The sequence below is a fragment of the Xyrauchen texanus genome, chromosome 20, assembly GCF_025860055.1.
Source record: "Xyrauchen texanus isolate HMW12.3.18 chromosome 20, RBS_HiC_50CHRs, whole genome shotgun sequence".
Classification (NCBI taxonomy): domain Eukaryota; kingdom Metazoa; phylum Chordata; class Actinopteri; order Cypriniformes; family Catostomidae; genus Xyrauchen; species Xyrauchen texanus.
The window spans coordinates 22,671,351-22,693,355 of NC_068295.1; the positions used below are offsets into that span (position 1 = coordinate 22,671,351).

General features: G+C 38.0%; 2 protein-coding genes across 3 annotated transcripts in view; one reads left to right on the forward strand and one right to left on the reverse strand.

The window, feature by feature from the left end:
• Nucleotides 1-1,428: 1,428 nt before the first annotated feature.
• LOC127660902 (angiotensinogen-like) lies at nt 1,429-8,161 on the reverse strand. Its single transcript, XM_052151375.1, has 5 exons — nt 8,068-8,161; nt 5,256-6,055; nt 2,739-3,012; nt 2,236-2,386; nt 1,429-2,037 (listed from the first exon to the last, which is right to left on the reverse strand). The coding sequence occupies exons 2-5, from the start codon at nt 6,028-6,030 to the stop codon at nt 1,861-1,863; spliced, it is 1,377 nt and encodes a 458-aa protein (XP_052007335.1). The 5' UTR covers nt 6,031-6,055; nt 8,068-8,161; the 3' UTR covers nt 1,429-1,860.
• Nucleotides 8,162-11,877: 3,716 nt separating this feature from the next.
• LOC127660934 (phosphatase and actin regulator 2-like) overlaps nt 11,878-22,005 on the forward strand; it is a 72,945-nt gene continuing 62,817 nt past the window's right edge. Inside the window, exon 1 of one of the 2 annotated variants that reach the window (XM_052151424.1) lies at nt 11,878-12,200. In XM_052151424.1, the coding sequence (XP_052007384.1) occupies nt 12,062-12,200 (139 nt within the window). In that variant the 5' untranslated portion in view covers nt 11,878-12,061. The remainder of the gene's footprint in view (nt 12,201-22,005) is intronic. The other variant, XM_052151427.1, reaches the window with a different exon arrangement.

Genomic DNA, 22,005 nt, shown 5'->3' on the forward strand with positions numbered 1-22,005 from the left:
AAATCAGCTAAGACCTCAGAAAATAAAATTGGACCTCCACAAGTCTGGTTCATCCTTGGGAGCAATTTCCAAATACCTGAAGGTACCACGTTCATTTGTACAAACAATAGTACACAAGTATATACACCACGCAGCCAACATACCTCTCAGGAAGGAGACATATTCTGTCTCCTTGAGATGAACATAGTTTGGTGCAAAAAGTGAAAATCATTCCCAGAACAACACCAAAGTGAAGATGCTGGAGGAAGCAGGTAGACAAGTATCTATATCCACAGTAAAACAAGTCCAATATTGACAACCTGAAAGGCTGATCAGCAAGGAAGAAGCCACTGCTCCAAAACCACCATATAAAAGCCAGAGTACAGTTTGCAACTGCACTTGGGGACAAAGACCTTATATTTTGGATAAATGTCCACTGGTCTGAAAAAACGAAATTGAACAGTTTGGCCATAATGACCATTGTTTTGTTTGGAGGAAAAAGGGTGAGGCTTGCAAGCCGAAGAACACCATCCAAACCATGATGTATGGGGTTGTAGCATAATGTTGTGTGGGTGCTTTGCTGCAGGAGGGACTGGTGCACTTCACAAAATTGATGGCATCATGAGGAAGGAAAATTATGTGGATTAAAAAAAAAATATGAGCTAGGAGGCCTACAAACCTGATTCAGTAACACCAGTTCTGTCTGGAGGAATGGGGCAAAATTCCAGCATGTGAGAAGCTTGTGGAAGGCTACCCAAAATGTTTTGACCCAAGTTCCAACAATTTAAAGGCAGTGCTACCAAATACTAACAAAGTGAATGTAAACGTATGGCCCACTGGAAATGTGATGAAAGAAAGAAAAGCTAATTAATTCAGTCTCTCTACTATTATACTGACATTTCACATTTTCAAAATAAAGTAGTGATCCTAACTGACCTTAGACAGGGAATGTTTTTTATGATTAAATGTCAGGAATTGTGAAAAACTGAGTTTAAATGTATTTGGCTAAGGTGTATTTAAACTTCTGAATTCAACAGTTTTTCCAACAGTTTTGGAAATTACATATCTCAAGCAACTGCTTTTATTAAAATAATTGTAGATGATTACATTTTTGTTGAATTATTTTGAACATATTTTAAATTTTTGCACCCTACTGCATCCTGTTGTTTTTCATAAATATTCAAAAATCTGTATCATCAGTCCAGAAATGGATTTTTATTACAATATGTCATGAAAGTAATATTATAAATACACCATAGGACTTGTGGTTAACCATTAAATGCATATCTGGGGTCTTTAGTGACCTGGGGTGTCATTCCGGGGAAGTCAGTCCACCTCCTTTACCTCATAAATGTTTTGGAGTTATGCCCCAGTTCTTCAACCTTTCTCTTAAGCAGGGGTGTAGATTCTGGGAGGGATGTAACCCCCCCAATAAACAACACAAGCAAATACAACCCCTCCATTATTTATACCATGATCAATTAAAACATTACAAGACAAATGAGTGCCATATTCATACAAATTACTACTATATAATGTCACCTGCCCAATGGCGGTGAATTTTCAGTATCCCATATGCACATACACATATTATACATGCAATTTCTTACTCAAGGTGATGCTGTTTTTTCAGTGATTGAGTTGATTTACATTTAACACTGCAATTTCATGAAGAACCAACATGGAAGTAAATACAGTTTGTTAATCCTTTTTTGGTAGATATAAGTGCCAGGTTGCTAAAAACTTACGTAATAATGTTTGGTAAAACGCTCATGTATTTAAAGGTGACTTGATGCTATCCATAATTTTAATATAACACTCATACGGGAGCATTAAAACATTGTTTGTGTTATATAATTTTAAGACAATCAACAATGTGTTTTAGGTTGATGGATTGATGATTTTTCCGAGCATGAGAATGGCATTGGAGTTTCCTTCCACAATTGCAAAGAAGAATGGCCTGTTGACCGTGACTTTGTGAGGAACCCTTCCATCCTGAGTTCTGTTCTGAACCCCAGATCCTCCCTCTGTCATCTCAAGCACAACCTTGTTGAATACCTATGAAATATAAAGATGTATACATGTTACAGATTACTGTGTTCATTAGTTGAACAGTAAAAGATAATTTCCCCCTTTTTGACAATGCTGATTACATATAAACAGGTCAAAACTGGTCAAAGTTACATCCCACTGGTTCTACAGTTTCTCCTTGTTGATTTCAACTGGTTTCAACTCCTGCTCCAAATAAAATTGTACCTTATCAACAGTGAAGTTCTCCTTGTTGCTGAGTCTCTTGAAGTTGGCATCAGAGCCCATAAGGTATTTCTCCACTGCCATTTCAGATAGCACTGATCTCAGGTCTGTCACTGCAGTCAGCGAAAATTTTGGCAAAGATAGTTCCAGATATCTGCCAAGATATCAACACAAAAGTAGAGTTTATGAAGACCCATTTTTTTAATAATATTCTATCCATTATTATTATATAGGATCTTAAGCTTACCCCCCCCTGTTCTGTTAAGACTAAGCCCATGTTCAACTAAACATTGGACTGCTGTTTAGGGATTTCAGTTTGAAATCAAGTCTTTAATATTTCATGACATAACCTTATGTATTTTTTATTTTTTTTCCGGATTTCTAATTCTTATTCTCAGGTCGTACATCATTGATTTATCTTTAAAATAATTTGATTTACCACTTTTATTACTGCACATTCCACCAGGAGTCTTACTGTAGACCAAATATATACATGTGCTACTTACTTCTCTTTTAGATGTTTATGCCATGTTGAAATGACTTGTGTTAAATGTTGCTTCTCAAAGTCCTGTAGGCTCGCTCCTTCATGAGGCAGCACTAGCAGCATATAGGTCCTCTTACTAAGGCCAAGTTTGACTATGGAGCACTTCCTGCCAGCATCATTGAAGTACAAATAGTCACCAGTATGCATCATAAAGGGTACTTTGATACTGGATTTCTCATCAATCCAAAACTCATGCTCAGTGCTTGCTTCAGGCTGGAACACAGTTTTCCAGTTACCTGAAAAAAGTTACAAACCAGATAATTCAATACGCCACAATAGAAAATAGAAGTCTTCCAAGATTCTTTATGAAGTTTATATATTTATACTAAACTTTATATATTTTAACTGAATGCAGCAATATAGAATATGGCAGGCAAATTTGAATTTTTGAGATATAAATATTGGTTAGTGTTAAATGATTTACAGAAATACTCAAACCAGCCCGTCTGGCACCAACAATCATCCCACAATTGAAATCACTGAGATAATTTTTTTCCCCCATTCTGATGGTTGATGTGAACTTTAACTGAAGCTCCTGTCCTGTATCTGCATGATTTTATGCATTGCACTGCTACCACACGATTGGCTGATTAGATAATCGCATTAACATGTAGGTGTACAGATCTTCCTAATAAAGTGCTCAGTCAGTGTATGCCTCTGTTGAATCCATCAATATGTGTGGAATAAATAGCAGAATTCCTGGTGAAAAACTACATCCAGAAAGGAAAGATCCACCATTTAAATCGCAGCAAACAAAGCAAGCCAAACCATAGGCTTGTTTGAGATTAGCAAGTCTTGCACAGAACCTATCAAATGCATTCACCAGCAGGTGAATGCTGGTTCGAAATCTGTCCAATTTGCTGTGATGTCATGGCGACGTAGGTCAAAACTACACCCACTTTATCAGCAACAAAGTACATGAATGCAAATCATGCAATTTGTCCCTTTAAACTTTTAGGTGGTTGATCCAGTACAAGAAGTGAGAAATGTCTGACTTGACAAGACTTATTTCACTCTTTCCCTGACTGCAGCTGCCTACAATTGTCTACTTTCAAGGCAAGGCTTTTGGCATCTCAAACAAGCCTAATCTCTGAAGTGGCCGCCAAATCTCATGATGCATTGTGAATGACGCAATATAGTTGGTCCCCTATACTCTCAATGTACTTGTATATTTGCAAATATCAGAATATTTTGCTGTATAATAACAATAAAATAGATTGTTTATATACTTATAAGCAACAAACTTAAGTCAATGGTTTGATAATTGGGAAGTGTCTGGATATTCTTCAGCTAGACTGCAGTCAAAATGCGTTTCCAATCAAATTTATCTGCGCAAAACAAAAACTCTACTTACATATTACATATTAGCTGTGGTAACGTAAAATTCTCCATCTTTTATTGAATTTTAAAAACATCGATGGATAATTAAAAATGCTTTCCATCCCTTTAACAGTCAGGGTTTTTCCTTCACTGAACAGTTTTTGGCAGCCCCCAAAACTAAATTTGGGGGACCAAAGCAAATTTTATGATATTAATCTCGCATTTAGCACTTTGTAAGAGCTATATGATTCTCATCTGAAATGTGCGAGAGTAGCCGTGTTTCATGTGAGTGTTGCTCAAGCCACATAGTGATTAGAAAACAGGAGAGAGAGATGCGAGCATTACAGGATTCGAGAAAGAGATTAGATATTCCAAGTGTATTCCAATGGAATTCCAATGCAAGGAAGCAGTGTTTGTTGTGCTTCACACTGCAATGACAGAATAAGCATAAAACCATACAGTAACAACGTTTAACAATGGATTACTATAGTGTAACCTCATCAAATAATTAATTACTTAGTTGTATCTGGATAATGAAAATGCATTTGCATTTACACCTTCATTGAATATGGTTTTAGTGGTCCGATCACGATCTGATCACAATGCATTTTGCGAGCATTTACACCTGGCAATTATTGTGATCAAGTGCTTTCCAATAATGATCCCATCACTGAAAATGCAAGTTAATGCAAGGTGTAAATGGGGCCTTTGTCTTTTTGTTGTATGATTTTCAGATACTTTTATGAAGGATTTATCAAAATATGGAAGAAATAAATGTGAAAAATACTTCTGGAAACTAAGACTGCAACAAGACGGGTCTGATCCCATGAGAACCAGGAAGTATGGAGTTCACATTAACAATCAGGAGCACGATTCAGAGATTGCACTTTCACTCTGAAAATACATTTATATTCCACTGACAGTTAGATTTGGGGTTGGGGTTAATAAAATATGCATTCCTATTGACTGTATTATACCATTTACAAAGAACAACTTACATTAAAGCTTGCTTTTGGTGCACATATTCAACAACACTTCCAGCTTCGGCCACTGGGGGCCAGTGGCTCGAATTTCGGTAAGCACAGACCAATTTCAGCATCTGAAATTTCCACCTACTGTTGTCAAAATTACTGTTGTCAAATTTATAGTGAACACTCACCTTTGAAATGCACTGAACTAGCAAACAGCAGGTTAGTCTTCGAAGTGACACCCTTAAACAGGTTCTTAACCTTGCTGTCTGATGTTTTCTGAATGAAGCTGTTCACCTGGACCTCAGCTTCCTTGTGTTGTGAGAAGTCCACTGAACGGACAAAAGAATCATCTGAGAAGTCTTGTGTTCCTCTTAGAAAGTCTTTGGAAAGGTCAGCATCGCTGTTAATGAATGTCCACACAAGGGTTCTGAACTCATTTCGCGATTCATCTACATGTGAACTGATGGCCTGGAGTGTACGCAACACTGTGTGTCCATCCATAAAGTATGCACAGTCTGGCTTTTCAGACTCCAAGCTGAGTCCTAACAACTGTTGGTAGGAAATGGCAGTCTTTTTGGATGCTCCCAGGTAGAGTGTCACCAACGCACCAAAGGCATTTAACGGTGATAGTAGTGTGTTAGCATGCTTCTGTGTACGACTTAGTGCCTGGTACATGCGTATTCCAAGGGAGTTTTGCAGTTCTGCTAGTACAGCAGTCCGTTGGGTGAGGTTTCTCAGGTTCTCTATGGTGCTATCAGGTCGTGGGTCTGGTTCAATGCTGTCTTGAAGAGGAGTCAGTGGATGGACAGTTTCCAAGCGCTTGTGGTCCTCATTCTGGATAACCTCACAGCTAATGTTTTCTGTGCTAAAGAGGTTAAAGGGGTGGACGTACACACGATTGGCCATTCCCATTGCAAAGCAGAAGACCATTAAAAGGGTGAGGAACATCTCGTTCATCTTCATTTATTGGGAAAATCTCAAGGTGGACCTGTAGGATATTGATTTCATTTGATTATTAGATGTTTTTGTCAGGGAAAAAAAAACAGTTTTGTTTCATGTCTAAAGGCTGTTGCACGAGAAAACTATAACAAAACCTCCTGGACATTTCATGGAAGCATAATGAATTTAATTTTTTATAGTATGTTTAACCATGAACTTTAGTTATCTTTTAAAACAAAGAATCTTCTTGCATTTGAGACTCAGTAGTGTGCAGCATGCTATGACTGACTGATCTCTGGACTTCTACCCAATTTATCATAGAATGAATTGTGTAATTATTGCATGAGGCCTCTTCACTACTGATTTGTATATGATGGCAATAACCCTACTGAACCAGAGAGCAGAGAACATGTACATGTAATTCAGATAAATGAGCAAAGAGTAAATTTATTACAATACTTTCCAGTACATCGTCGTGTCAAAACATACTAAAACTAAATAATATTAAATAGTTAATAAAGGCCCTTTCTACAGTGTGTGTGTGTGTGTGTGTGTGTGGGCATGTTTATGTGGTTTACGTGGACAATTGTTTAGGTTACAAACTGGTAATTACAAGGGTATTATGCTATAAATGTGGTTTAAGAGGACATTCCTAGTGTACCCATAATTTAGATAGCTTAAAAAATTATGTTTTATTGAAAATGTAAAAATGCAGAAAGTTTTTGGTGAGGGTTAGGTTTAGGGGTATGGTTAGGGGATAGAATCTATAGTTTGTACAGTATAAAAATCATTATGTCTATGGAAAGTCCTCATAATGATAGGTAGACCAACATGTGTGTGTGTGTGTGTGTGTGTGTGTGTGTGTGTGTACAGCACTGTGCAAAGGTTTTTGGCACTTGTGAAAAATGTTGCATAGTGAGGATGTCTTCAAAAATAATGGCATAAATCATTTTCATTTATCAATTAACGTCAAACAAAGTTCAGTAAGCTTAAAAAAAGCTGAATTAATATTTGGTGTGACCACCTTTGCCTTTAAAACAGCCCCAATTCATCTAGGTACACCTTTTCTTGGTTGTTGGCGGATAGGAGAGTCCTGTTCTTCTATTCTATTCTATTCTGTTTGCAAAAGGAATGTTTAAAAGTCTAAAATGTATATTTCCTATTGACACACTAAAGCTGAAGATATAAATAACCAGTGTGTTATTTGTGGGTTGATAGGAAATAGGAAATAGGACTATGGTGCATAAAAATCCCAGGAGAAAGCAGTTACAGAAATAATCAAACCAGCCCACCTGGCACCACCAATCATGCCACGGTCAAAATCACTGAAATACATTTTTCCCCCATTCTGATGGTTGATGAGAATATTAACTGAAGCTCCTGACACATATCTGCATAATTTAGATAATTTATCAATATAAATCAAGATCATTTAAATGGGTATTAGGCTTTTCAGCTAAATGTAAAATGCTATACAGCTATGAAGCACAAAACAATTAGTCAAACAACAAGAATGGAAAATTTCAAAAATATCCAATGTAGTCAACAAATAATGTAATTAAAAAATTGTGTACATTTGTGGCATTTAAAACATGTGACAACCTGCCCCAATAATATGCCCCAAACGGACTCTCATGAAAAATAACTTAGTCCTGTTGTGAGAACACATTAAAAATGTTCTTAAAAACCTACCTTTGTAGTTAACTCTCCCTTGAATGTGTGCCAGTGTGGTTTCATTATGTTCACATGCTTACCAAAGAGCCATAATAAAAAAATGTGTCTAATCTAAATGAGTTTTGAACTAGGTGTTTGAAACAAACTACTGCTAGAGAAAGCACGCATTTGCCCAACTGGACTTTTGACGACTTCCCCTTGTGACAACTAATCTCCCCTGTATGTATCCCACTGTCAAGCATAATTCAACTAAGTGACATCCATAAGTATATCAGCTTAAAGTCTTAACAGGATAATTTAATGATAATTCCTTAAACACAAACATAGTCATAGATTACAAAAATAAATAAAGTGTTAAGAAGATAAAGAGACAGAGCTCCTATTTACCTTCAGATGCTTTGCTGATTCTGGAGCTGCACTGAGGTAGATTTGTCTGCCCTGTTTATTAATGGATGGCATGATGACTAGTCCCTCAGTTACACATTAACACAGTATTGAGACACACATTTCCCCAAAATTCTGAACCAAAGGGGCTTCTGTTCTTGCATATTGATAAACAGATAGGTCAGGGGAGGCAACACTAACTTATTTACCTAAAACATGATGTAAGACTGGTCACTGGAAAGAGAAAATCATGATATGAAGGTGACATTCACAAGATGAAAATTGGGAAACTGTATGAGTCATATCCTTTGAACCCCTTACTCATTGCCTTACTAATGAACTTTGTTTTGTAATTATTTGACTATTATTTCACAACAGCAAAAAAGGCAACTCTATTCAATATTCAGTTTAATAGTATTATGTTTTGCACATTACATAAAGTTATTATTCTGTAAAAACGGACTATACAAAGACAATTGTCAAAAGCAAAAGATTCTTGAGGAACCCAAATTCCTAAGATTCCATACTGGCAGAACCCTCTGGAAAAGCCTCTAGGCACCCTTTCAGTTAGTTGCAAGAACACTAAAGACTGTCAATGTTTCCCTCTGTAACCCCATCATAAGGGAAAGTTTCCATTGAAATATCTGTCTATTTGAGTGCATAAATATGATATTTGAGACTCCTCTGAGTAAGATCTCCAGAGGGTTTCAAAATATTTTCTGAGAAAAAACAAATGATACATAAAGAATTTTAGATTTTTACTGTGAGACGTTTTAGCTGCTGCGAGCAGAACAAAATGTAACAATATTAAAACATATGTCAGAACAAGAATGTACTAGCAGGCTTTGAGAACACATAAAATTACATAAAATTCTTTAATAATAATTTTGCATACATTATTTATTTACAATTAGGTGATTGAATAACATTTTAAAATATAGGAGAAAATCAGCAGCTTTAAAGCTGGATATTTAAATAACGATCATTTTGATGATAGGCTAAAATATGTTTAACAATAAAAGGCCTAACTATAAATTCTAGACATTTGTTTTGTTTGTGTTAATAAAAAATTTCTTTCAATGTAAAGGCATTTAAAGGAATAGTTATATATATATATATATATATATATATATATATATATATATATATATATATATATATATAATGCCATCCCAGATGTGTATGACTTTCTCTCTGCTGAACACAAACAAAGATTTTAGAAGAATATTCAGCTCTGTAGGTATAGCATGATATGTCTCTCTCTCTCTCTCACACACACACACACACACACACACACACACACACACACACACACACACACACACACACACACACACACACACACACACACACACACGCAAGATATTTTCTGCACACGCGCGCGCAGATCTGTACACGCGTGAGTTATTTTCTGCACATGCGCAGCTGAAATCTTTACGCACACAAGTCGGTTTTGACACTCAGGGGCGGGGCCCAATCATTTCTGTTAACATATGCTATTGGCTGCTGACCAAATCCTGTATTGATTGGCCAAAGAGCGGGACGATTGGGAAGCGGATGATATCAGACTGTTAAGAGGTTATGGTTTCTTTCTAAATTCCTCCTTAATTTCTTGTAGCTGTAAGATGTTTTGTGCGTGTATAAATAAATAAATAAATATATATATATATATATATATATATATATATATATATATATATATATATATATATATATATATATATATATATATATATATATACTACGGATGGATGCAGTCTCGTTTTATTCAAATGAGTGTCATCTTGCCTGTCATGATGACACTAGCTGCGTTTGAATAAAACGAGACTGCATCCATCCGAAGTGTGATAAGAGACATGAAAGAAGGGCCGGAAGGGCCACCACTGAGTGGTGGCTCAGTGGTTGAGGCTCAGGGTTACTGACTAGAAGGTTGGGGGTTCAAGCCCCAGCACCACCAAGATGCCACTGTTGGGCCCTTGAGCAAGGCCCTTAACTCCAGGTTGCTCTGGGGGGATTGTCCCTGTAATAAGTGCACTGTAAGTCGCTTTGCATAAAAGCGTCTGCCAAATGCATAAATGTAAATGTAACAGGTTCACTAAATGCCTTGCTGCGTTCTGTATTTCCACATATTTTCCATTATTATCAAAGACAGAAAACACAAACACACACACACACACACACACACACACTTTATATCCTACCCCTAAACCTAACCCTCACAGAAAACTTTCTGCATTTTTACATTTTCAAAAAACATAATTTAGTATGATTTATAAGCTGTTTTCCTCATGGGGACCGACAAAATGTCCCCACAAGGTCAAAAATTTCGGGTTTTACTATTCTTATGGGGACATTTGGTCCCCACAAAGTGATAAATACACGCTCACACACACACACACACACACACACACACACACACACACACACACACACACACACACACACACACACACACACACATGTTGTGTTTCCATGTTTTATGGGGACTTTCCATAGACATAATGGTTTTTATACTGTACAAACTTTATATTCTATCCCCTAAACCTAACCCTACCCCTAAACCTAACCCTCACAGAAAACTTTCTGCATTTTTACATTTTCAAAAAACATAATTTAGTATGATTTATAAGCTGTTTTCCTCATGGGGACCGACAAAATGTCCCCACAAGGTCAAAAATTTCGGATTTTACTATCCTTATGGGGACATTTGGTACCCACAAAGTGATAAATACATGCTCACACACATACACACACACACACACACACACACACACACACACACACACACACACACACACACACACACACACACACATATTTATATATAAACACACAAAACATCTTACAGCTACAAGAAATTAAGGAGAAATTTAGAAAGAAACCATAACCTCTTTACTGTCTGCCATTATCCGATTCCCCATCTTCCCAGTTCCCTCCTTTGGAAAAATAAAACCCATTATATTAGGAAATCACAGTTAGTGAAAGAGTAGGATATGGGTGGTATCAACACCTTGGACTTTGATGTTTGGGACATTTAAGAGTAAATGGTTGAAATACTAAAATAGGTGGGCTTGAATTTCTTTTAAAATGTGATTCTGAGGTAACTAAGATTCCTATTAAATTATCAAACTTCCACAAACAACTTGTCCAATACTGTAAAATTATATTTACCCGCAACTTTTCTCCCCATGGATCCACCCTATGTAATAACAAGGTCATTACAATTAATATGAAATCATTGTTTAAAAGTGATTGTTATGAGACCGGTATTGTGTTTGTGAATGATATATAAGATGATAATAGTAACTTCTTGGAACATATTGCCTTTTTGCTCAAGCATAATCTTAACCGCACTTATAGAGAATATAATAAAATGTGTAAATCAATACCGTTACCATTATTACAGTTAATCCAAAACACATTGATGTATGCAAGAATAAGACAATGCAAATTAATGGTGGCCAGAACTTTGAAACTCTAAAAAGTAAATAAAGGCAACAGAAAATGACTACTACTGCTAACTATCACTAAAACATTTCTTACACATTTACACATGTGTAAAAACAAACAAACAAATAAACAAACGGGGAAAAAAACAGTCACATTTCATATTTAACTAAACGTCTGAGGGAGTTTGGCTGACAGACGTTAATAACTCATAATATTTCTGTCTTCTAACGCCACCCACAGGGATGTTTCAGAAGTGCGGCTGTAAAAGTATGCGTGACATTCTTCCTCTGGATAAAATTAGCTGTAGATGATTATCTTTTTGATGGGGGTGTTTCCGTTTTCTTGCATTCGCTGATGTAATTGCAAAGAATTATTTGCAAAGGAAAGACACGCAGTCGACTAGTTGTTGTTTTTTTAGCTGAATTCTCTTAAACAGGAGTTCCTCATTTACCTGTTGACGGGTTGAACTCTTCAAACAGTACTGAAACCAGTTTACAGGACACTGAAACGAATTTACTTTTTTCTTGCAAGAATACACACAAAGCAGATGATGACGGAGGAAGAAGACAGTTTTAGATATCTAAGGACATTTCCACAGGTGTTTCCTGTGTTTAGAGTTCGTTCTCAAAGTGACACATCTGGATTCAAATCCAGAATATTGACCAGACTCCGCTCAGCCTGTTCAGGTATGAAGATGTTTCATTGTGTTTTTACAGTTATGTTTATTCGGCATTAAACTCGCTGGGGAGTAAATGCTGATGAGATTTTGTCTTTGAAGTGATTCTCTTCTCATTGATGTTTGGTTAACTTCTTATATTCACACTTATTTTCAGATGGGATATTTTAAAAGCCAATTGATAAGATTTTAATTTTTTACAGTTATTATTGTTAATGTTATTATTTACATTTGTTTATTAATTGTATTGTTTGGTCTTTATTGTGCAAGCATTAGGTGTGATGTGCATCCAAATGACAAACATACTGAAGTGTCTCTTTGACTGAAGCTTGAAAAATGCATATCTGAAATATTTAAATGTCGGTTGGCCTAAAATACAATGTAGTGTCCAAACATAGGCTTTTTGAAATCTTGCACCTAAACCCAAACAGGATATTGACAAACCTTTCATGCAGGCTGTTGGCTTTCCAGCAGCAAAAGATAAAATGCTAAAATGCTTTGAAAATAATCTGACTAGTGAGTAATCTTTCTTGATGTGTTTGAACCTTATAGGTCTAATTATTTAAAATTCAAGTGATAGTAAAACCAAATATGTAGCGCAGCTGCTAGAAATAAGTTTAGGTATGATGTCACTTAAATTTTTGGTTAAGAGTAGCTGTTTATTGTCCAATAATAAAGTCTTAACATAGGCCCACTATAAATGGCATGAATGATCAATCTTATTGTAAATTTTAACATACACTCATTATTTTGATTGTTTTGCTTGCTCCAAGACATAATTGATGTCTTTTGATTCCTCTGTATTTTACACTCCTACACTACCCTATGTTTCGTGTCCTTTGTATTTTTAGGGCGTTTACCAAGACATCTAAATAAAATCTGTCAATACTGGTCATAGCCTGTATTTACTAGGCTACAATTTGTGAAAAATCTTTGTTGCCTGTGCCTTTTTTTAAGTTTGTTATTCATGTTACAGTATGCCTTGTACAAGTCTTGCCCTACTACACAAGAGAGAAATGACAATTTCTAGACCGACTGTGATAAGTTACCACATTCAGAGAAATTCCCACATTGTTCTGTAACCTTTAAACCTATAGTTCAACCCAGTTGTCTGACAAATTCTTTAACCAAAGTCATCTGCAAATATGCCAGAATGACAGGTGCTCTCCTTTGGAAAATGATAATGCATTGAAAAGTTTTACATTTTTATACTGATAATTTAGATGGCCATTGACTCTTAGTGCAAAAAGTTTGTTTGAGTGGTGTAGTTATTTGATATAAAACAGCTGCAAATTGGTAATAGATTTCTGCCCTGATGTGGTTGTTAGAATTGTAACATTCTTGGAGTTCCAGTGTGTGAAAGTAACAGGAATGTGGAAATACTTGAATTTGAATGGAGTCATATAATATACAGTATTGTGAAATAACAGAAGTTTTTGCTATTTTAAAATAGTCTTCTGAGCACAATCTTAAACTTGTAATAAAGTTGTTATTATGCTTTATGCAGAAAATATTGTCTCTTTGTATGAGATCAGGTGCATCATTATCATATTGTAACTGAGTAAGATATCTAAAGAAATGGCTGTTTGAAACCACTTCCTGACAGCTTGCCATTCACTTAACCACACTTCAACTCTTTAGTTCTATCAACGCATGTCAATTGTACTTTTTGTGCAGTGCACCCTGTTTATGGTCTCCACCTTTTCAAAGAAAATACTAAAAGCAAATTAAATAACCTTTTAGAAATCAGTTTTATATGCCAGATGAGTTCAGTTAAAGCACATCATATTATCAGTCTGTGACTTATTTCATGATATTATTTCACACATTGGCCTTACAAATGCCACAAGTGTTTTTTCTTTTTCTTTTGTGCTTTAGGGCAGACTCCTGTGCTAGATTTCTGTACATTTTTACTGTGTGTCCACAAGGAGGTGTGTGCAATAAGCTTTTCCAATGTAATGTAAGGCATCAGTTATTGTTAGAATTTCTCTGAAACCTAATCCTATGCTGAAATGTTTTAAGACATTGAAACCACATGATTGTTTTTCTTCTCAAAGTGCCACATTAATAATTAATATTGTCTTGTTATACTGCTGGGCAGATTTGTGTTCCTGCAACCACTTAATGCTACTTAAGAGTGAACACTACATCCTCTCGCAGCCAGCCATCACTTCATGATCTATGCATTTCTATGCAGTCTTTGCAAAGATCAAGTCATTGTGTTTTGAGAAGCATGTAGAGAAAGGTACACATTTAAACATGCATCCAATGTTGCTTTATCTTTCACACTGTGCTTTTCTAAGACAGGGTGAGAAGACACTGAGAAAAAACCTCCTCGCTCTCAGATTGTTTGGCTTAATTTGTAGGCTTTGCCTGTATTTATGCTGGTTTGAGGATGTGTGCCATCCTTCTCTGCACACAATTAGTCATTTAATGACACAGAGATGGAGTGCTGGGAAAAACTGCCCTTTTCGAACAATACGCTGGAGACAGAACTCCTTAAGAACCCCTTTCTCTTCTTTACACTCTTAAAAGCTTGTTTCTTTCAGTCTTTGAGTCTATCATGGTAGAATGTCAACACAAGGGACTTTTTTGGGTATATTTTTTGTCCACAGTAACTGCATGTGTGAGATAACGGGATGCGCCTTTACTTCTCCAGGCAGCTTGGTAGAAAGACATTGCAATGGCAAGATAGGGGCAAGGACCTCCTGTTCAATAAAGAGCCAGGGAGGAGCTCTTTCAGGTGGAAGCAACCAATGAGCCAAATGTCTGAGACCAAATGCATAGTAGTAAAAAAAAATCTTGGGGCGACTCAACTCACCTTTGTCAATTTGCCTGTGTAACTTGTTAGAATGCATTCGAGGACATTTACCATTCCAGATAAAGGATTTAGCTGTAATATCACATTGTTTAAAATAAAAGATGGGGACTTCAATGGGAAGAGACTGTAATAAGGAGTTACATTTTGGAATACAAATCATTTTTACAACATTAACCTTCCCAATCATAGATAAAGGTAAAGTGGCCTCCCTGCCCACAATGCACGAAAACCTTTTTATTAAAGGGTCAAACTTAACTTTTAATTAAATACTTAATGCCCTGTTTGGGTCATTAAAAGGCACCCGGCTGAAAATCTGTTACTGGGCAGTACGCTGTAAGAGCCAAAGCTTCGGATTTAGACCAATTATCTCTGTATACCGAATATGTAGAAAAAGTATTGATAATTCTGTGGAGGCAAGGCATAGATCTAGTAGGGTCGGAGACGAATAATAAAATATAATCTGCGTAAAGCAAAAACGTATGCGCCATACCTCCCACCATCACCCCTGGAAAATCAGCTTCCTTTCTTATCACGGCTGGTAATGGTTCCAGGGCAAGACCAAACAACAATGGGGAAAGAGGGCAACCCTAACCTATCCAGAGTAAAATAATCTGAAATTAAACAATTTGTTTGTACCACCACTACAGATTCTATAAAGTAGCTTAATCCATCCAATAAAAGTATTTCTGAACCCATATATTTCCAAAATGGTAAAAAAAATAATCCCATTCTATCATATCAAACACCTTTTCGGCATCAAGTGAGATGGCAGCAACAGGAGGTTGATCATTCAAAACTGACCACATGATAATGATGAAACGCCTAATATTATCGGAAGAGCTGCGGTCCCGAATAAATCCCACCTGATCTATATGTATAAGACATGTCATAACTTTACTTAATCAGTTAACCAGAATTTTTGACAAAAATTTTACATCTAGCTGGATCAGGGAATCTGGACTGTAACTTTTACACTCACTTGGATCTTTGTCCTTTTTAAGAATCAGATTGATCCAGGCTTGTATCATGGTTGGGGGAAGCTTTCCATTCTTTAATGATTCCATGTAAACTTCTAATTCTGCAGCATAAGATATACAAAATTCAGTGGCAAAGCCATCTGGCCCAGGAGCCTTGCCTGTAGGCAAGGCCTTAATTACCTCGCCAAGCTCCTCCAAGTTTATCTCAGAATCAAAATAATTTTTTTGCTCAGCCATCAATTTAGGGATTTCTAATAGTTCCACAAAGTTTCTAATCGTCACAAACGCCTACGAAGGCGCCTCCCCGATCGGCAACCAGAGATCCGATTCACCTGAATTCTAATTACCTCCGCACCCACATACCGGGCTTAATTAATCCACAGCTGATCCCCATTCATCTCCCTCTATTTAAGCTACACGCAGTTACGCACTCACTGCGAATTCTTGTTTGGTCCGGCTACACTACTGAGTGTTCTAGTTTACATTCTTCATTGCTGATCTGTTTACCGACCTTGCTTTCCCTCCTGACCACGATTGTCTGCTACCTGCCTACCTGAACTCTCGTCTGCCTCTCCGTATTGCTGTCTGCTGCCTGCCCCGACATTCTGCCTGCCTCACCACGCTCTCAGCCTGCCTACTATTGCCCTGTTCACCTATTGCTTTACCATTGCCCGTTCACATCTGTGTGTTCAATAAAAACTGCTTATGGATCCCAACTTACCTGAGTCCTTGTTACACTAATGTCTTTAAGAAGTTCTAATGTTTATTTACTTAAACATTTTATGTAACTGATTGCCTGAAATTGTTTGGAGTTCTGCTACCTTATTAAGGTTTACATTGTGGGAACAAAAACATTGACCATGTTTAAATGCACATGAAAATGTTTTTATGTGTTATATAAATATAGTTAACCTGATTTTGCAAATATTCCAGTTTCTAGAAATCTTAATAAGACAGCTTTTGTAACAGAATAAAACAATAAGATGACATTTACCTGTATTAAATGGGATTCTGTGTGTTGTAAAGATCTTATTCTGAATATCCACTGTAAATTGATATCTGCATTTATATGAAAGTAATAATGAGTGCAATGAGACGCACAAGAAGATGTTTTTTTTCCAAAACAATGAAACTACATAAATCAATATACAAACACCCCATCGGCTGCATTTTTCAATTCAAAGTGTTCTTGTTCTGTTGTCAAGGACATGAAGAATGAATGAGCTAGATAAATACCATGTTAAATACAAAAAAGGCAGCATGGCTTGAGCGAGGATCTTCATGTCCATATGAGAATAGCAGGAATATAATGTGCATGTCTTGAGTTTACTCGAAATTACCTACTGAAACAAAAAAAACACAAAAAAACAAAACAAAACAAAGGTGGTTGTTAGCTGGTCTCGTAATACAAGCTTGGCCAGTCTGGAAGACCATCTAAACCTGCTAAGACCAACAAACCAACCCTATTCCTTACATTTACAGTACATAGCGCTGCACACACTCAAATCGCTTTACAGACAAGAGTAATGGGAGAATTATTGCAGCCATTGTCGACAACAAGAGGTTGAAGTTTCTTCTGCTAAAATTGCTTTGCTTACTGAAATTTCAACAATTGTTCCCAGTGGCCATAGCAGGAAGTTTTGATGAGGTGAAATGTCCACATGGTGGCGCTAAAAGCGACCTATATTTTTAGTTGTAAATTATGTAATACAGACAATAAGAATGCATATTTTATAAACGGTACTCCCTAACCCAAATCCCAACCATAAACCTAACTGGTGGTGGAGTAAAAATTTTATTTTTGAGAGAAAAAGCAACATCTAAATAGCTTTTGGTTACCATGGGAATAGAACAAGCGTCTTTACGATTGCTTGTGCAACACACTATCAGCAGCACCACAGGGAATGGTAATTATTGTCATATAACATGGTCATTGAAATCACTTAAAGGGGCTTGTTAACTTGGATCACTGTTGAGCTTTATGTAGTCCTTTCCCGGCTTAGGTCCTTTTGCACTTGCAAGGCTCTCTTTCTCAATTTCTCACCATGCCATTCTCCTTCTTAGTGTTTATCATCATCTTAGGTGAATCTGTGGAGCAGCTCTATGCGCCAGACAGTGTGGGTGTTCTCGACAGACATACAAAGTGCACATGTGAATATGGGCCATCATGCCTTTCATCTGTAATTGCTATGCTCAGTTGTATTTTTAGAGCTGAGAGGAGAGCATTTATTCTAAGTTTTAACGAAAGGATGTTTGTTTGCCACTTTATGAGCGTTTGAAGCCAAGACACACAATATATCCCATTAGTTCAACAACCAGTGGTGCTTGAACTATTGGGATATATCATGTATACATATCTCTTAGTATTCTCAGTTTCTATATATGATACAGAAACTGGCACACTGGCTTGTGCAGTGATGGAACCTGACAAATGTTGTTATTTGCTGCTTTTGTAGAGTGTAAATCAGTGACAGTGATGTTTTAGTGACTGGGTGACTTTTCCATTCCATGTTTCCATCACACAGTGTACCTTTCTCTCAGCACTGGTTAACCTAAATAGCATAAAGTAACCTGCCTTGGTTAAAATGTCACAGTCTACCATCATAATATTCCAGAAGCACACTGGACTATTTCAGGATGTTGCTATGATCTTGGAACAGCAATAGTGCTGTTTCAACAACGCCAGGAGCACTAATAAATCTCTATAGGAAATGCTCATTGGACTTTGACACCACTTTTGCTTTTTAAACAAATATGATCATTGATGCCATTCATTCTTAGTTGAGATTAGTACTATTTGTGTGCTTATGTTTTCTATTTTTTTTAGTTTTTAGATCAGGATACCTACTGGTTGTCAAGTTCTCAACTGTTCTTGTAATCTGTTTAGTGCTGCTCTGGTTTGAATACAAAGCTAATGATTTAGCATTAAGAGCAGTTTATTATGTTGGCCAGTATTACAGGGAAGAGAAGAGATAAAAGTTGGTTGTTTTTTTGTTAATTTCATCTGAATTTACACTGACATCTAGGGGTGTGGATGAAACATAGTTCAACACAATAGTTTGCAGTTACCGATGCCATTGTAGAAATTCACTATTCATAGAGAGCCAATATTATTTTAATCCATGAGTGAATGTGTCAAATAACAGGCCAGTAACTGAGATTAATTGAGTAATATTCAGCTGGTCATGTGATACTATCATCCCATGTGTACCCTCTCCATGAAAATAAAACAGCTTTTATAAGGATACTGATATGTCTGGAGTCTTCAAAAATATTATTTATTTATTTTGGATGTAAATTATTAAAAAACTTTTTTGAAGAAATTTTTTTTTAAGGTGTACATCCAGGTTTAATCAAAGTTCAAATCTGTTGACATAATTTGTGGAATAACGTCATGTAAACAAGCAGAAATTGTTTACAGTAAGGTACAGGTACTTCCAGTTTATACTTGAGGCATGGAAGTATAGCTGCAAGACTACACGTTAACTACACTAATGAGATTAGTGTGCAAAAATAGATTCCTAACTTTGTCTTTGCAAAATTATTTCTAATCTGTCATGAAAAGCCAATAAATTGAGTAATTTTTGCATGACACGTGCAAGGAGACCAGATATGGACTGCATACATAGAGAAAAATCCACCTGCAGGAATTACTTAATTAATGTACAACCAGAAATTAATTCACCTAGAAAAGTAGTCCCATTGTTTAAAAGATTATGTAGACAGCTTTACATCTCAAATAACACATTTTGTAAGAACAAATTCATATACGTTTTAACAAAAAGCTTTAACATAAATATGAGCTGCACGTTTCTGCTTACAAACTTTACCCATAGGCTTTTATTGTAAATGCATAACGACTCGGTTACTAACGTAACCTCGGTTCCCTGAGAGGAGGGAACGAGTATTGCGTAAGTAGCTTACGCTATGGGAAAACTCAGTTTCTCGAGAAATATTGAAGTCTTTATGTAAAACGCATTGCAGCTGCACAGCAGACAGCAATGAGCGAGGCAGCTCGGTCATTGGCTGTGCTGCGGCAACTTGCTCGAACCAATGACGGGGCGACTCTGAACGCGCGACCAATGCCCGCCAAGATGGGCGTGGCTAAGGCTATATATTAGGCGCCCCGTCATGAGAGTTCTTTAGGTTCAATCGACTGATGCTACTGACCAAGCACAAGCACGGCAGCTTACGCAATACTCGTTCCCTCCTCTCAGGGAACCGAGGTTACGTTAGTAACCGAGTCGTTCCCTTTCGAGAGGTCTCTCCTATTGCGTAAGTAGCTTACGCTATGGGAACACCATGCAAAACGCCGTGCGTGCTGACTTCGCTCTATAAAGCCAGAGGCAGATGCCTGAGCCTTAAAGCAAAGTGATTATTCAACGAGCCGGCCAACGGCGAGCTATATAATGGGATAATACAGAGCCTTTGCCCCAAGGTGGCCCATGGTGGGGTGCTCATTGTAAAAACACACGCACATATCTTATGTACTGATTTTTCTATTTACTGATATGCATAAAAACTCCCTAAGTCAGTCAGAGACAGACCTTATAAGGGAGGAGATAATGCTCAGCATATATGTACTCCAGTCCATACTACAGTCAGGCTGATAGAATGTTGGAATGCAATGAGGGGACCTGTAGGTTATAAAACCTGATAAATGTCGAAGGCGAGGCCCAGCCTGCCGCCGCACAAATATTCTCAATGGGTATCCCACTCGACCACGCCCACGAGGAGGCCATGCTCCTCGTAGAGTGAGCTCTGACGCCTAAGGGGCATTGAAGGCCCTTGGCTTCATAAGCCAGCGCTATAGCATCTACTATCCAGCCGATATTCTTTGCTTTGAAACTGCGAGACCTTTAGTGCGGCCGCCAAAGCATCACGAATAATTGTTCCGTCTGTCTGAACGGGGCAAAACGTTCCAAGTATACTCTGAGCGCCCTGACCGGGCAGAGTAAATTAGCGTCGCTTTAGTCTGCTGAAGACGATAGCGCTGCCAGAGATATCACCTGTACTCTGAAGGGTGTGGAGAGCACTTTAGGAATATACCTGTGCTTTGGCCTAAGGACAACTCTGCAGTCGTTAGGTCCAAATTCCAGGCAAGCAGCGCTTGATGACAGCGCGTGCAGGTCGCCCACTCTCTTGACTGAGGCGAATGCCAGCAAGAGCGCAGTTTTGAGCGAGAGCTGTTTAAGGTGCACGGTTCGGAGAGGTTCGAACGGGGCACTCTTGAGTGCGTCCAGGACCGTGGCCAGGTCCCAGATCGGTACCGAAGGGGGGCGAGGAGGGTTCATCCTCCTAGTGCCTCTTAGGAACGAATGATTAGGTCGTTTTTCCCTAATTAGCATCCTTTATCAGGATTGTGTGACGCCGCTATGGCAGCCATATAGACTTTGAGCGTGGAGGGTGTGCGGCCCGCCTCCAGCAGCTCTTGCAAAAAGGCGAGTACACTTGGTATCTCGCACGATTTGGGGTTCAAGCTCTTGGTATCACACCAGTCACTGAACACTTTCCACTTTTGGGCATATAAGCGCCTCAGTGATGGTTCTCAACACTCCGCTGGGGAGGTTCTCTGGAACCCGTTGAGGGGCCATGCATGAAGGGCCCACAGATCGGGGTGGGGATGAAGAATCATCCCGTTGGCCTGCCTGAGGAGGTCCAACCTCAACGGAATCGGCCATGGGGCAGATTGCGTCATCTGCATCAGTTCTGGAAACCACGTCTGGTTCTTCCAGAGTGGGGCTACCAGGAGCACTGCACATTTCACCTCCCTGGTCCGACTGATGACCTGAGGTAGCATCGCGATCGGGGGAAAAGCATACAAGGGGCGGCTCGGCCAGACTTGGGCGAGCGCGTCCGTGCTCTTTGAGAAGAAAAGAGGGCAGTGCGCATTTTCCCTGGAGGCGAAGAGGTCGACCTCTGCTTCGCCAAAGGTTTGCCATAACCACTGGACCATCAGGGGGTGGAGAGACCATTCTCCTGGGAGAACCTTGTCTCTGGACAGCATGTCCGCTCCC